General features: G+C 38.2%; 2 protein-coding genes across 2 annotated transcripts; both read left to right on the top strand.

Annotated features, from left to right (window-relative positions):
• The first annotated feature begins 8,903 nt into the window (after positions 1-8,903).
• LOC131332312 (probable pectinesterase/pectinesterase inhibitor 17) lies at positions 8,904-10,273 on the top strand. Its single transcript, XM_058366466.1, has 2 exons — positions 8,904-9,108; positions 9,576-10,273. Exons 1-2 carry the CDS (start codon positions 8,904-8,906, stop codon positions 10,271-10,273), a joined length of 903 nt encoding a protein of 300 aa, XP_058222449.1.
• A 2,284-nt stretch (positions 10,274-12,557) lies between these two features.
• Positions 12,558-15,194, top strand: LOC131332303 (pectinesterase-like). Its single transcript, XM_058366454.1, has 3 exons — positions 12,558-12,720; positions 13,710-13,985; positions 14,497-15,194. The coding sequence occupies exons 1-3, from the start codon at positions 12,558-12,560 to the stop codon at positions 15,192-15,194; spliced, it is 1,137 nt and encodes a 378-aa protein (XP_058222437.1).
• The last annotated feature ends 349 nt before the right edge of the window (positions 15,195-15,543 follow it).

Here is a 15,543-nt window from a genome sequence, read left to right as displayed (position 1 = left end):
CCCTCATCTTCCTTCACCACACAACCACCACCTCACCACCTAGACCAAGTGTGACGTCCCACTTTTTCAAAAAAAAAAAAATTAATAATAATAATATTTTTTGACGCAAATAATTAAATCTTTTATTTTTCTTTTCAAACTTTTTGCTAAAAAATATATATATATGATGGGCTGCTTATTTTTGGCATCAGTTACACGTATCGCTTAAAATCCTAAGTTTGGTTAAACTCGGAATGGGTCCCCGCAAGTGATTAGTTAACGTAAAGAATAATTTTGGGTTGATTGTGTAATTAGACAAGATAAGTTTTACGTTTTAACGTGGGCAGTTTATTAGGATGAGGAAACGTTTGAGCAGTAGGATTATTTTATTTCATACGTAAGAGAGAGAGCGCCCTATATTCTTATATACATATACAAAACTAGGGTTATTTTATTCCAAGCAGTGAGATTAACCAGAGAGCTGCGGCAGTCGGGTTCTACTTGGCTTCCAGAAGTGGTAATTCTTTTCTATTGATCCCTTTTTCTTCTTATCTTTATAGGTTGATTTGGGAACCAGTTTAATTAGTTGGGTTGTTGTTTGGTGGTGCCGAGTGAGCGGAGGAAAGAGAAAGATGGGCGGCAATGGTGATCAGTTTGTGCGTGCATGTGGTGCTGGTTGTAGTGTGTGTCGTGTTATACTTCTAGAATGTTAAAGGATGGAATCGGATGGTGGACATAGGTGAATTAGTTCTAGGTTTGGGAATAGCTGTTTAGTTACGTACTAAGTTAATGCTAATAAGTATTTTATATTACCAAATAGTTTTAGCAGTGGTCTGTTCTAATAGCTATCATGTAAATTAATTATCATTTTGTACATCTTTAATTCAGATTAGGTGGTTCATGCACTTGCGTTGCACATCGTGATATCATCGTTTTCGACCGAGGTGAGTGGTTAAGCATGTGATCCCTTCCTTTGAAATCCTCTTGAGCCTATCTATTCTTGACAATTCGGTATTTGTTGTAATCCGATAAATATTAATCTTGTTCTTTGCTCTCATAATTATTGACAATTGACGTACCCTTTGGCATACAAGGTTATTTGATAATATTTGTGATTGATCGAATGCCCTTACTTTTATTGTCGCTGATTCGTTGACTTCTTCATATTATTGTGATTCTGCAACGGCACGGAGAATAATCCTGGTGCAGGTGCCTCCGGCTCGCCGTTGTTCTATTTGTGTTTGGGACCATAGACTATGTTGATATTTATTAAAGTCCAAGGAAAAGACCCGTGAGATATCGTGGTGACTTTGGCCGCTAGGGAAAAGACTTGTGAAATACCCTGTGACTCTAGTGCTCAACGGATAGGGAAAAGACTTGTGAAATACCCTGTGACCCTACTCCGGATCGGCTTAGGGAAAAGGTCCCAGGCGCCATCCTGTGGTGACTCTAAGTACGGTGTTGGATCCAACGGGCTAAGCCCTGAGAAAATATTTGGCAGTTGATGATTTGGTAATTGGTACTTGGTAATTGGTGATTATGGTTCCCACTTTGGTTTGGACTAACTCATTATTGTTGTTCCTCGTTCCAATATTGTTGAGCAGGCTGTTGGTATAAAATGGTTGTTATCATTATTCGATTGTTCTGATAATTCGTTATTCAGTACTCCATCTTTCGATACTATTTGTTGAGCCATTGATTTCGTTAGTTTATTGATAATATTCGTTGGACCATCGACCTTCATTAATTTGAAACCATTTCTTTGGAGCCCACAATAATATTTTGTTGGAAGTATGCCGCGTTGTATTCTTTACCCTAGCATGCTTAACTACTCACTGAGCTCGTCAGCTGACGGATTTATTCCACATTATTTTTCAGGTTAGTTCATGGAGCATTAGAGTGGACTCTGTGGCGTTGTCGGGACCTTGTGTTTGGACCTCTAGGGCGTTTGCATTTTATTTCTTTTATCGTGTCAAACCGCTTCCGCACTTTTATTTATTAGCTTCCGCACTTTTATTAATTGGCAGTTCGTTGTGGAATTTGGAGATTTAAAAATATCAAATATTGTGTCGTTTGCTATGGAAAAATATTGGTTTGGAATCGCGCATTTTATTGTAATAAAAAAATCCAGCTTTTCTTTGTTTGTTTCAAGTTGGTAAAATATTTTATTGAGGCTTCGTATTCCATGATTGTTACATGGTTCACGGCCGGTCATGCTCCCGGATTTGGGGCATGACACCAAGATCCAATCCCGCCATCTAAGTTTTCTTTTTTTCATTCTGGGGGCTATGGAGATGTGGTGGTAGTTGTCGTGAAATAATGGTGGTGAAACATCAAAAAAAAAACCTAAGATTGCAGGATTTGACCTTGGTCTTGGTGGTGAGGTTAGTTAAGGAAGAGGGGGGAAGAAGAAGAGACAGGTGTGATTGGGCAGAAGGGGAAGAGTCGACATATCTATGTTAAGTGCACTACCCCTCGGGCGCAAGTACATGCGCCCAGTCGCACTCCTATGTGCCCTGGGCGCACCTTAAAGCTGTAAAAAAGGCCTACCTTTACGGGCTTGTCACGGACGCTTCCGAACTCTGTTGAAAAGCTTGTTGAATTTCATTTCAAACCAAAGTACTTTGGATCTAAAATTATTACAAAATTAAAATATTTTAAAATTTTATCGTGAGTGGGTCAAAAAAATAGATTATTTTGGGAAAATCCTTGCATCACCCTTCTTTTAAATCGAATCAAAACCTATTTGGTATTTATATAGAGGGTATGAAAATTACTAAGAGATGGTGAAATCAAACAATTAAGGTAATTGAGCTTTGACTAAGAAAAATGGGGCCAAAAGATCATTGGAGCCACTATGACAGAAAAACGTTTTGTGCCTTTCTAATCATTCCAAATTTCATTCGATACTCACTTCCTAGTTCAATAATATTACTTTCTTAATTAAGAGTTTCATAGAGTTAATTGGACTTTACACACTTCGTCAAAGCATACGAAAAAAGTTTCATCATGAAGATTCGCCCAAAGTCGGACTTGTACGTTTATGAAGCGAAATATGGATGTCCACAAGCACTATAACTGATCCAAAGTCGGATTGATGTAGAATTTGGATATGATTGACATCGAAATGTGGATGTCCCAAAGTCGGATTGATGTAGAATTTGGCTTGTGTACTAGGAGTCGTCCCCGTCACTCTACATGTTGCATACTGTCAACCATTTCAGTTGTCTAATTAGGACAATGTATGCATGACTTTTAATAATTTGATCAACAAAAAATTATATCCATCCTTTTTAGCGAACAACAAAATGGACCAAATACCGGCAAGCTTGTATTTGGCTACGTACCATAAACCCATTAAAATAAGAATCAAATTCTTATAGTTTCACACTTGCGGGATTGGATCTTGCGTGAGGTACAGTGGTGGTGGTGAAGGAAAGAGGAGGGAAGAAGAAGAGACGGCGGGGCAGTTGGGCAGGAGGGGAAGCGATGGCAATATCTATGTTTTGTTCAGTGCTCCTCAGGCGCAATTACATGTGCCTGGCCTCAAGCGCACTCATGTGCGCCCCGGGCGCAAGTCAAAGCCACAAAAAAGGCCTCACTTCGCGGGCTTGCCAAGGATACTTCCGCACTCCGATTTTTGCGTGATTTGAACCATTGAAAAGCTTGTTGAGTCTAATATCTAACCCAGGTAATTTTGAACCAAAATTATTTTGAAACTAAAAAAATTTGAAAAAAACAATTTACTTCCGCACCTTCAAAAAACAATTTTTTTTTGCAAAATTCTCGCATCACCCTTCTTTTAAATCGAACCAAAACCTATTTGGTATTGATATATAGGATATGAAAATTACTAAGATATGGTGGAATCAAACAATTAAGGAAATAGAGCTTTGACTTTAAAAAGTGGGTCGAAGGCAAAACTATTGATAGATCATCAGAGCCATTAAATTTAAAGGACATTTTTGCGCCCTTTTGCTTTTTCAAAATTCCATTTGGTACTCACTCCCTAGTTCAAAACATATTCGTTTATTAATTCAGAGTTTCATAAAGTTAATTGGGCTTTACACACTTCATCAAAGCCTAGGGAAAAAAGTTCATCATGGGAATTCGCCAAAATCGGACTTGTACTTTTACAAATTAAGCTATATATGGATGTCCACACTACAAACACTAAAACTTGACCACTACCTATGACTACCACATCGCCGCTACTACCACTAGTTACCACCCTTTGACCTCACCATTACTGTTACGATTGGCCACCTCACCACATCGACCACCATCACTTTACTTCCGCACCTTCAGCACCACCTCATCATTTCACATGTTATCACCACCAGTCCACCACAACTAGCTCTCTACCACCCCGCCGCTTTGTGATGAGTACAAGAGGAAACCATCCTTCCTTTTCCATGGCAGCAGCAGGAATGAGTATAAAAACACACACACACACAGAATGAGTCGCCAAGAAATATAACACGCAACAAAGTAACGTCAACTGTTTTCTTGGCGAACCAGATATGTTGGGCCACTTTGGTGCAATATATACTTGGATTCGAATAATAACGTTTGCAAGTAACAAATAGACGATATTATTGAGCAAGGTCCAATACCACATTCAGTAATCATGAATTGAAGACTCAAGGAAGCAATTGTGATATGGTTAACATAATTCAAGCTCTTCTATTCTAGTTCTGTTCCTTCTCGATACAGAACCTCGATGGATTGCACACAAGGAAAACCGTTGAATTACATGATACTTCCAATTTCAATGTGTTACATACGACTGAAATAAAGTCATAATCGGTGAGGTAGTGCTGGTGGTGAAGCAAGAGGAGGGAAGAAGAAGAGACAGGGGGCGTGGTTGGGCAGGAGAGGAAGAGTCGACATATCTATATTTAGTGCAGTGCGCCTCAGGCGCAAGTACATGCGCCCCAGGCGCACTCCTATGCGCCCCAGGCGCACCTCAAAGTGCAAAAAAAGGCCTAACTTCGCAGGATTGTTACGGATCCTCCCGAACTTCGATTTGCACGTGAATTAAACCGTTGAAAAGCTTGTTGAATCTAAATTCTAACCAAATTACTTTGGATCTTATATTATTTTGAAATTAAAATATTTTAAAATTTTATCCTTAGTGGGTCAAAAAAATAGATTATGTTGGCAAAATCCTTGCATCACCCTTCTTTTAAATCGAGTCAAAACTTATTTAATTAGTATTGATATAGAGGGTATGAAAATTACTAGAGGTGGTGGAATCAAAAAACTAAGGTAATTGAGCTTTGACTATGAAAAGTGGGTCGAAAAGATCATCGGACCCACTAAGATTAAAAAACGTTTTTGCACCCTTCTACTCATCCCAAATTTCATTCAGTACTCACTTCCTAGAGCAAACCTATTACTTTATTAATTAAGAGTTTCATAAAGTTAATTGGTTTCACACACTTCATCAAAGCATACCAAAAGAGTTTCATCATGTAGATTCGCCAAAAGTCAAACCTGTACATTTACAAAGCGAAATATGGATGTCCAAAACACTATAACTTGACCGATTCTTACAACTACCACACCACCACTAGCACCACTACCATCATTAATTGACCACCCTTCGACCTCACCATTTATGTTACGACATCTTCCTTCACAACCACCATTACCTCACCATCTAGACCAAGAACCAATCACAACTATCACCGCCTCATAGCCATTGTTTCACCGCCACCAGTATCTCGTCACCAAGCGAAATAGGGAGCTTAGTCACGTAATTCTTTCAAATGTCTTGCAGTACTCCCGCTGTCATTTCTTGCACTGTGTTTGGGTTCTCAATCCTTGCTTTAAGGACTTTTAGAAGTTTGGAATGCGTTTCAAAGCAACTTTCACGCTCGTGCATGCACAAGCGAATTATGTGAATTTGGCATGGATCAGTACTCCATTCAGTACTTCATAGAGAATGTCCAGCATTGTTGTGATCTGGTTATATTTTTTTTTTCTAATCTCTGCTAATCCTATCTCATCTTCCCACAAGGTTTGTTGTTTAATTATGAAATTTATAGATGATCAGAAAAAATGAAAAGAACTAGGTGTGTTGGGATCTTGATTTATAGAATCGAATGTCCTTTTTTTTCTTTTTCAGTTGCCCAATCCATTTCCCAAACTCCCTAGCTCTAACCTGGCTTTGAAGTGGAGGGTTTCTTTTTTTTTTTTTTTTATTGGCAAAGAATTTTATTAATCTCCGAACAGAAAGTTACAAAGACCAAGCGGGAGCGGGAAGAAAGCTAGCGGCATCACAACCAAAAGCCTACATCCCAACTATGTTGGCACTTGACATCTAGGCTAAGGACAATCATATGCCACCTGCTACCAAAGAAAGAAAAGAAGTTAACGAGGAGCCAACCGAAAAGAAAAACAAGACCAAATTCTACTAGCCACATACTCTGCAACTGAACCAACGTAACCAAAAGGGAATGGATTTGAGACCACCAAGACCCCACTGTCATAGGTACCGAGCATCTCGAAAAATAGGGTTTCTTTAGCCGTGCCCTCTTTCAATAGGCCAAAGCCATTTCTTTCTGGGTTATGGGAAGTTTTAAGGGCCATCTTGCATGCTCCTCAAACTAATTTTTATAGCCATTTCACACGTTATTCATAGGTGAGGTGACCCCAATCTTTGGGGGCAAAAAGAGTAAAAACTAAGACCTTGACTATGGGGACCTTACGGAGATCAATGGTCCAAATATGCACAACATCATCTCCCAATCCGGTAGCAACACGGATAAACAACCCTCTTCAAAGCATACCCAAGGAGCAGGCATCCATCCAATCTTCGCTTATCCAAATAGCCATAGGGGAGCCCGAACTGGCCCATACGAAAATTTATGTGGTTCGACCAAATTTTGCGATGTCCAATTCATTTGAATTTTTATATGAACTCATTTTTAATAACATCGGGAATCACATGAGAAGCTCTCAATTTCTTTCTTGAACACGAACAAGTGTCTCTTTCTAATGATAAATGACCCACGCACGTAATACAAAATGTGATATATGGCAGTTCTATTTAATAACAGAGCCGTTCTCTTTTCTTTTTTTTGTCATTCATTAAACCTAATCTACTATATACAAGGGGACTATAACAGAGCTATTCATTCGATAACGACTTGATCGAATCATATTTATCAGAATAGGGTGCACGATGGATACATTGAACTGTCTAATGAACAATTGGAATCATGAAATAAAATCGTAATGGAAGGTATTTTTCATTACATGAAAAACCGCACAATGGATCATCACCAGAAAAACATCTTTACAGGACAACCTGTAAACAAAGTTCACGGCGCTCAATCACTCGCATCCAAAAGTGTTTTGGACAATCCAGATTAAAAATCAATTTTGACTGGTAAAAATTAATTATAACCGGTCAAAATTGAAAAGTAGATCGATCTTAACTATTAATTACCGAAATGGACGGCCGAGATTGTGCTGAGCCATGAATAAGTTTCTCTCCGATCATCACATAGAGGATTTTGATTACTTCCATAGACACGTATGAAAAGATAGATGCAGTAAAAGAAAGAGAAAGTTTCCACTTTCAGACTCCTCTCAACAGCCTTGACGGAATAATATAGATCTAAAAAAAAAATCCAAGGTGAAAATCTTTTTATTTCCAAACTTGAAACTTTAAGATAAGAAGGAATCTTCAGCAACAACCCGACTCCTTGCACACCAAATGAGCATATCGATCTGCACAGATCGCGGTGTGGGATCCATTCTGGGTCCCACACAAGTGATTCGAGCCGTTCATTAGATGCAAAATATTTTTTAAAAGACTCCTGCAAAAAAAAAAAAAACAAATTAAAAGAATAGCTCTCAATCCGATACCTATAGTTGTTTGACCTAATTATCTAACTTTTCATTTAGTTTTCAGGATCTTGAAAAGTTAAATTATTGGATCGAGTACTTATAGGTGTTGAATTGAGTTAATTTTTTGGCAAGGACCTTCGAAAGAATGTTTTAGACCTAATAAACGGCTTCGATTGTTTATGTAGGACCCAAAGTGGGCTCCACACCACAATCTTGTTTATTTGAGCAAGATTTATCGAATCTTTTTCTGGACTATATTATGGAAACTGCAATATTGACATAGAATCTAACCGCAAAATTTAGCAACTAAAATTGTTATAAATACTACTATCAACAACAAGTACTACTACTACCTACAAGCTTTTCCAACGTCCAAAGAAACTTTTGAAATACTCTTATTAGCTAGTCTCAATTTTCTGCCATGGAATCTATAGCCTCTCAACCTCAAGCTAAGCCTGGCAGTATTCGCTACAATGCTACTGTAGCCCAGGATGGTTCCGGTAACTACACCACCATACACGATGCGATCGCTGCTGCTCCGGTGAAAAGTTTGAATAGGTATTATATTCACATTAAACCGGGAGTCTATAAAGACGAATATGTCATGGTGGGTAAAGACAAAACAAATATCGCTTTGATCGGCGATAGTGCTTGTGGGGCTCCATTTTGGGTGGTTCGTCTTCTTTGAATGGTGGTTTGGGGTTAGCTTTTATCTCCTTTGCTCAGTCCTGCAAAACGAAGCACGACTAAGAGACCACACCGGAGGCTCTCCGGGATGGCCCTCCGGTGCGAGAGTCAGTTTTCTTGCAAGGAAGAATTAGAGATTGGGAGCTAGGGTTTTGTTTGAGCGTACCTCATCCAAGAAGGCATAATGGGATATTTATAGAAAACCCTTCGCTTGGTCTCCAAGATTGCACCAACACTCGACACGCGTCGGCTGATGTCACTGTTGCATCACGTTTAGGGTTTTGCAACCGTTTTCATGATGAGCTGGCACCTTCACGTGCCACCATCATTGTTCTCATAACCGTTCGGATGACGTCACGACCATCATCATAGCCATGGATGCTGTTCTGACGCGGATGAGCTGGACCGTCGGCCAAGCCATGCTCGGCACCGAGCATGTTGTGGGACCTTCGGCGGCTATCGAAACGATCGTATCCTCCTTCCCGAGCAGGTGTAGGAAATGGAGTATTAAAGAAGATGTAATTAGAGGAACCCTCGGCAAAAGGAACCCTCGGCCACGGTTGCTGACCCTCGGCCACGGTTACTAGATCACGCTCGGAATGGAACGGCCTGCTACAGTGCTAACACCACCAAAATCACCGGAAGCAGGAGCAACGGCGGGGGAATTATGAATACCCAAAAAACTGCAACAATGAGTAAGAGAACTTCTTTATACATCACTCACTTTTCCTTATAATAGTATTCTCTTTCCGTACGAATTTTTTTTTTTTGTTTGCTTAGTGTACATGTTTTTACAGTAGGTTTTTTGACTAATTTATCTAACTTTTGATACAATTATTTAATTTTTGACAGTATAATTTATTTACCCATACAATTGTCCCAACCCAGTGAATTTACTATTGTGCATGATAAAAATTCCATATTTTGCATGATAGAAGTCAATTTATGCATGTCTAGGAACCTACCTATTTTCCTTTTCTTTTGTAGCATCGACTAAAGTTATGTGTTTTATATAGAACATAATTTTTTTTGTTTTTTGCTTTCAGTTGTTGATGGATCAGGATTGATGGCTCGATCAATAACCTTTGAGAATTCAGCTCCACCACCCAAAAGTCATCAAGCTGTTGCTCTGACCAATAACGCCAATCACTCCGCATTCTATCAGTGTGTTTTCTTGGGTTACCAAGACACTCTATTGGCAAACCACAATCGACAATTTTACAAGGACTGTGATATCTACGGTAGCGTAGATTTTGTTTGGGGTTATGCGAAAGCAGTGTTTCAGGATTGCCGCTTATACGCACGCCGAATCGGCTCCGATGGCAACATGGTTACTGCTCAGGGGAAGTATAGCCCAACCTTGGATAGTGGATTTTCATTCCAAAACTGTAAGGTTACCGTTGACCCTAATCTAGCACTGCATAAGAGTGAAGTGTCAGTTGTCCTTGGTCGGCCGTGGATGGATTACGCTACGGTCGTGTTCATGGAGTCATTCCTGGACACTATCGTCAAACCAGCAGGGTGGTCGATCAGATGGGATAACATACCCAAACCCCATATATTCTATGCAGAGTATAATAACTCGGGTCCAGGTGCAAACACAAGTGGAAGGGTCAAATGGCCAGGGTATAGAGTGCTCACAAGTGCCGCTGAAGCTATCCCTTTTACGGTTTCGAAGTTCATAGACGGAGATTCTTGGATACCAGAAACGGGTATACCATATCAGGGTGGTTTAAATGCGTGATGGAGTGGCTTTTTCTTATTTATTATCTCCTTCATTAGATATAGTGAAGGGGAAAAGAACAATATAGGATTACGTACGTAGTTTTTTTTATGGTTCTAGGGACCTTTAAATATATATTTGTCATTTGGAGTTTTTTTTTTTTTTTAATCCACTGTGATATGGAGTTCATTCCTTATTATTTATGGTATTATAAATTTCTTTAATTCTCTAAATATATATTTGTCATTTAGGTATTGCTTTTGTTAATCATTACTCTTGTTAATTTCTAGCTCAAGTGCGAATTGCTTTTGGTTCAAGTGAACCTTGTACGCAGTTCCAGGGTGAACCTGGTACGTGTAATTAATCAACAAGAGAATTTCTCATGTGATCCATGCAACTATCATTACTTTATTTAAAGAGATTCGTGCCATTCATTTACATTTAAATGAAGCATATTTATTGCAAAAGAAATAAGGCAAAGTCTATTTTGACCTTCCGTGATTTGGGTCATGTGTGGATACGCCCCTTGTGTTAAAAAGTGTGAACATACCTCTGTAGTTTGTAAGGTGTGCACATAACACCCAATTTCGTTTACATTAACGTCAAGCGTGACGGACGCGCATTAGAAGTCCAATATACTCTCATCTTCTCCCTTGAATCTAACCAATCCATTCCATGTAGCAAAAATTGGATCTGAACCGTTGACATTGTAGAGTTTGACGAGTACTAGATCCTTACCCAAATTCAAGTTGATCCAAAAATAAAAATCTCATGGTCGAATAGAAATTATTATTGACAACCACTTCTTAGTGCAGTTGGTCAGTCATTGCCTCTCATTTGTGGAAGGTCTTGGGTTCAAGCCCCACAGAGGGCAGGCCCTTTAGGGGACCAGGGCTATAGATAGCTTCTGGTCTCCCCGTGCTAACTCTAACACCCCTACTAACCCCTGTTGATGTATATCGCTGTGGCAAAAAAAAAAAAGAAGAAGAATATAAATTATTATGATGCAAATTTTCAATTTCAAATTTGCCATTCAATTTAAACCCATTTTCGTTTCTAAACCCCGGATTTTATGTGAAGCTAACTGTAGATATTCCAGGCTTGTATACTGTACAACACAGATATAGGAATGGATGTCCTTGGACACTGAATGTAATAATGTGTTGGAGAGATATGTACCATTTTTGCTTCCATATATATAATTGAATTTCTCACCGTGAAAACTAATTACATGTTAAGAATTTGGAAGAAATAACAATTTTGAGTACGTGGATAGAAATAAAATTAAGAGTATCGACAGAGATTCTCCAAATGAAGTATATCTGGTACTCGCGTGAAATATGGGCTCCACGTACACCCAAATGAATAGAAAATTCAAAATTTTGGTGGGTATGGAGTTTAGTCAGGTAATCCTTTCAAATGTCTTGCACTCTTGTTTTCAAAATTTACATGTTTTCAATCCTTTCAAAAATTTTAGGTATGGAGTTTAGTCATGTACATATGAGTTTTGTAGGTCCCACCTCGGATCTCACAAAGATGATTCGAACCGTCTATTATTTTTAAAAATTTTTTTTTATAGAATCTTATAAAAAATCAGCTTAACCCGATATCGGTAAAGATTTTTTTTGAATTTGTGGGGGCGAAACTATTTAACTGCTCAGTTTTGCTTCTATAAATTTAGAAAAAATCCTTAACGATATCGAGTTGGGCAAATTTTTTATAGAGCTCCATTAAAAATTGTGTTAAAAATAATGGGCGGTTCGAATCATCTTTGTGAGACCCGAGGTGGGCCTCACAAAATCCATATGTACATGGTATGTACATTACATATGTACACATAGCCGTACTTGCAAGAAGCATATTTGTCACAAAAGAAATGATTGACTAGACTAGACTCCGTCACTCCAACTGTTCATTTTTTCTTGACGGTGCTGTTGATACTCGACAAGTTTGTATGTGATTCAATCAAGTTTTTACAATGTCCAACCGATTTGATTTTTATATGGACATTGGACATAATGGGTCCCATTTTAATTTAATTAGATTGGGGATCACATGTTGAATTATCACATGAGAGGTTCTTTGATTTTTTTGAACACGAGCAACTGTTCTTTCTAATGATAAATGCTCAGGTGGTCCCCAATGTAATACAAAATGTCAACCACGGTTCTAATTGATAACCCGAGCCATTCATTCGATAAAGATCACTTGGTCGAATCATATTTGTTAGAAGAGACTGCACAATGTATATGTTGAACTATTTAATGTATGTCTCGGATCGCGAAATAACATGAAAAATCGCACAATGGATGATCATCACATAGAGGATTTTGATTACTTCCACATGCACATGAAAGATGGGAGCAGGGACCTTGTAGTGAGCAACCCTGTTGCGCTCTTTGTAGTGCGTAATCTGAACCGTTCATCTCGACAATCAATAATTCAGATATGTTTGATATCTTTGATTGGTAAAAGACATTAACAAGGAATCTAAACCAACGATTACGGTAACAGACAGTCCAGATGATCACTATATCGCTGTAGTGACTTGCTCAATACAGATTCCCGAGTCCACAACATTCTGTAAAAGAAAGAGGAAGTTTATATGACATAAAAAAAAGGGAGAAAGTTTCCACTTTGGGATTCCTCTTGACAGCCTTGATCGACTCATGGATAAGAAAAGTTCAACATGTAAATCTTTTAATTTAGTGTAAGAAATTGATTTTGGTACTTCCCTTTTTTATAATCACACTTTAAATTTGGAGTGTGGTTGTCAAAATGCGAAGTCCCAAAACCATTTTATTTCAGTGCGTTACGGTATATTTCCAAATTTGAAACTCTAAACGATAATGACAAAAACATACCAATATTGTTTAGTAACCATTTCGGCAACACTTCTTATATTTAGAGCAAGAATATTCATCAAATCTAAGGAACCGACAAGAATCCATTAATCCAACTATCCATTTAAGAATGCTTTCAGCATACAGTTTATGATATTGGATCCATGAAATTTTCTATGAAAGAAATTGGACGGTCTAGTCAGATAAAGACAGTCCAGTCAGATAAAATCCATGAAACTTTATCTGACTAGACCGTCCAACATTATTTGACTGGACGGTCTAATTTCTTTCATGGAAAGTTTCACAAATCTAGTGTCATGGATCCTGTTATTTTTGGAAATTTGTTGTTTGAGCCAGATTTTTCAAATCTTTTTCCATACTGTAATGGAAACTAAAAATACTCATCCAGAATCTATTCATAGAATTTAGCAACTACAATTGTTATAAATAAGAGGCCATGCAAATTATCCATACAACATCTCAACTAGCTACAAACTTTTCCTAAGTCCTGATAAACTTTCGATATACTCTCAAGTCTCAATTTTCTTCAATGGCATTTTATTTATTTTTGATCCTTTTTTCTATGACGTTTATAAGCTCTGCTGAACCTTTAGCTCCCCCCATCAATATTACCTTCAATGCCACTGTAGCCCAGGATGGTTCCGGTGACTACACCACAATAAAGGCTGCAATCGATGTTGCTCCTGTCGGAAGTGCGAATAGATATTATATCCATGTTAAGCAGGGAGTCTACAGAGACGAATACGTCACTGTGGAGAAAAACAAAATAAACATCGCATTGATCGGCGATGATGCTCGCAACACCTTTATTACCGGGAACCGGAGCATTGCCATGGGATATACAAACGTCCCCGAAACTGCATCAATGAGTAAATTAACTTCATTATCACCTCACCAATTTTTTGCATTGGAATATATCAATGAGTTTCAGTATTTTATCTTTAGGTTATCTCTTTTCTAATTGGCTTACTTTTGTTAAAAATAATTAAACGAAGGTTGAGAGAGTCTTATCCTTGCTTTATGTTGTCCTAATATATTTGTACTAGTTCTCTTGTTAATTGTAGGGATTTTACGGTGACCAAAGAAAAAAGCTTTTAACTTTCAAACTCAACAAATAAAAAATTCTACTACGTTTTTATCGTAATTAATTTTAGAAAATAATGTTTATCATTAGCTTAGTTTTTTTCCCTCGATCGGCTATCATTAGCTTAGTGTACTGTCAAGCTCCACAATATAGCTTCTTAACTTAAACAAAAAAAAAAAAAAGTTTTAACAGATAGAGTACGCTAGTAGTTTATTTCTTTTTTTAGCTATAGATTCTATTTTTTGTACATAAAACTCGAAGCATAGACATGACTTTTTCTCTTTTGTTTTTTCCAGTTGTCGATGGCTCAGGATTTATGGCTCGATCAATAACCTTTGAGAATTCAGCTCCACCACCCAATAGTCATCAAGCTGTTGCTTTGACCAATAACGCCGATCACTCCGCATTCTATCAGTGCGTTTTCTTGAGTTACCAAGACACCCTATTGGCAAACCACAATCGACAATTCTATAAGGATTGTGATATCTATGGAAGCGTAGATTTTGTTTGGGGTTTTGCCAAAGCAGTGTTTCAGGATTGCCGTTTATACGCACGCCGAATCGGCTCCGATGGCAACATGGTCACCGCTCAGGGGAAGGATACCCCAACCTTGGATAGTGGATTTTCATTCCAAAACTGTAAGGTTACTATTGACCCAAATCTAGCGCTGCGTAAGAGTGAAGTGTCGGTTGTCCTTGGTCGGCCGTGGAAGGATTATGCTACAGTCGTGTTCATGGAGTCATTCCTAGACGATATTGTCAAACCAGAAGGGTGGTTGATCTCATGGGATAACATACGCAAACCCTATATATTCTATGCGGAGTATAATAACTCAGGTCCAGGTGCAAACACAAGTGGAAGAGTCAAATGGCCAGGGTGTAGGGTGTTAACAAGTGCAACAGAAGCTACCCGTTTTACAGTTTCCAAGTTCATTGATGGAGATGCATGGATACCAGAAATGGGTATTCCATATCAAGGTGGTTTAAATGCATGATGGAGTAACTTTTTTTAAGATATTACTTCATTAGATATAGTGACGAATGGAGTTCATTCGTAACTATTAATGGTACTATTAGAGAGTTCTTTAATTCTATGTGTTTATTCGAGGTTCTTTCTTGTGATATGTTCTTTTCTTAATATCCTAGAACGGTATTTATGGGTTGATTGGACTTAACTACTTATTTGCTTTACCAAGAAAAAACTCTATTGCATCGAAATTCTTCACTTCGTTATTCGTCTCCACGAGAGAGTCGATAGCAATTGCCAAAGGGAAATATGAATACCATTTTCTTTTTGATAGACAACAAAATTTTATTGAAACTCGATAAATGGTACATCGAGGC

This window comes from Rhododendron vialii, chromosome 1a (assembly GCF_030253575.1).
Source record: "Rhododendron vialii isolate Sample 1 chromosome 1a, ASM3025357v1".
In the NCBI taxonomy this organism is placed as follows: domain Eukaryota; kingdom Viridiplantae; phylum Streptophyta; class Magnoliopsida; order Ericales; family Ericaceae; genus Rhododendron; species Rhododendron vialii.
The sequence above is the reverse complement of the archived record's forward strand: the minus strand, read 5'-3'. Positions and strand labels throughout refer to the sequence as shown.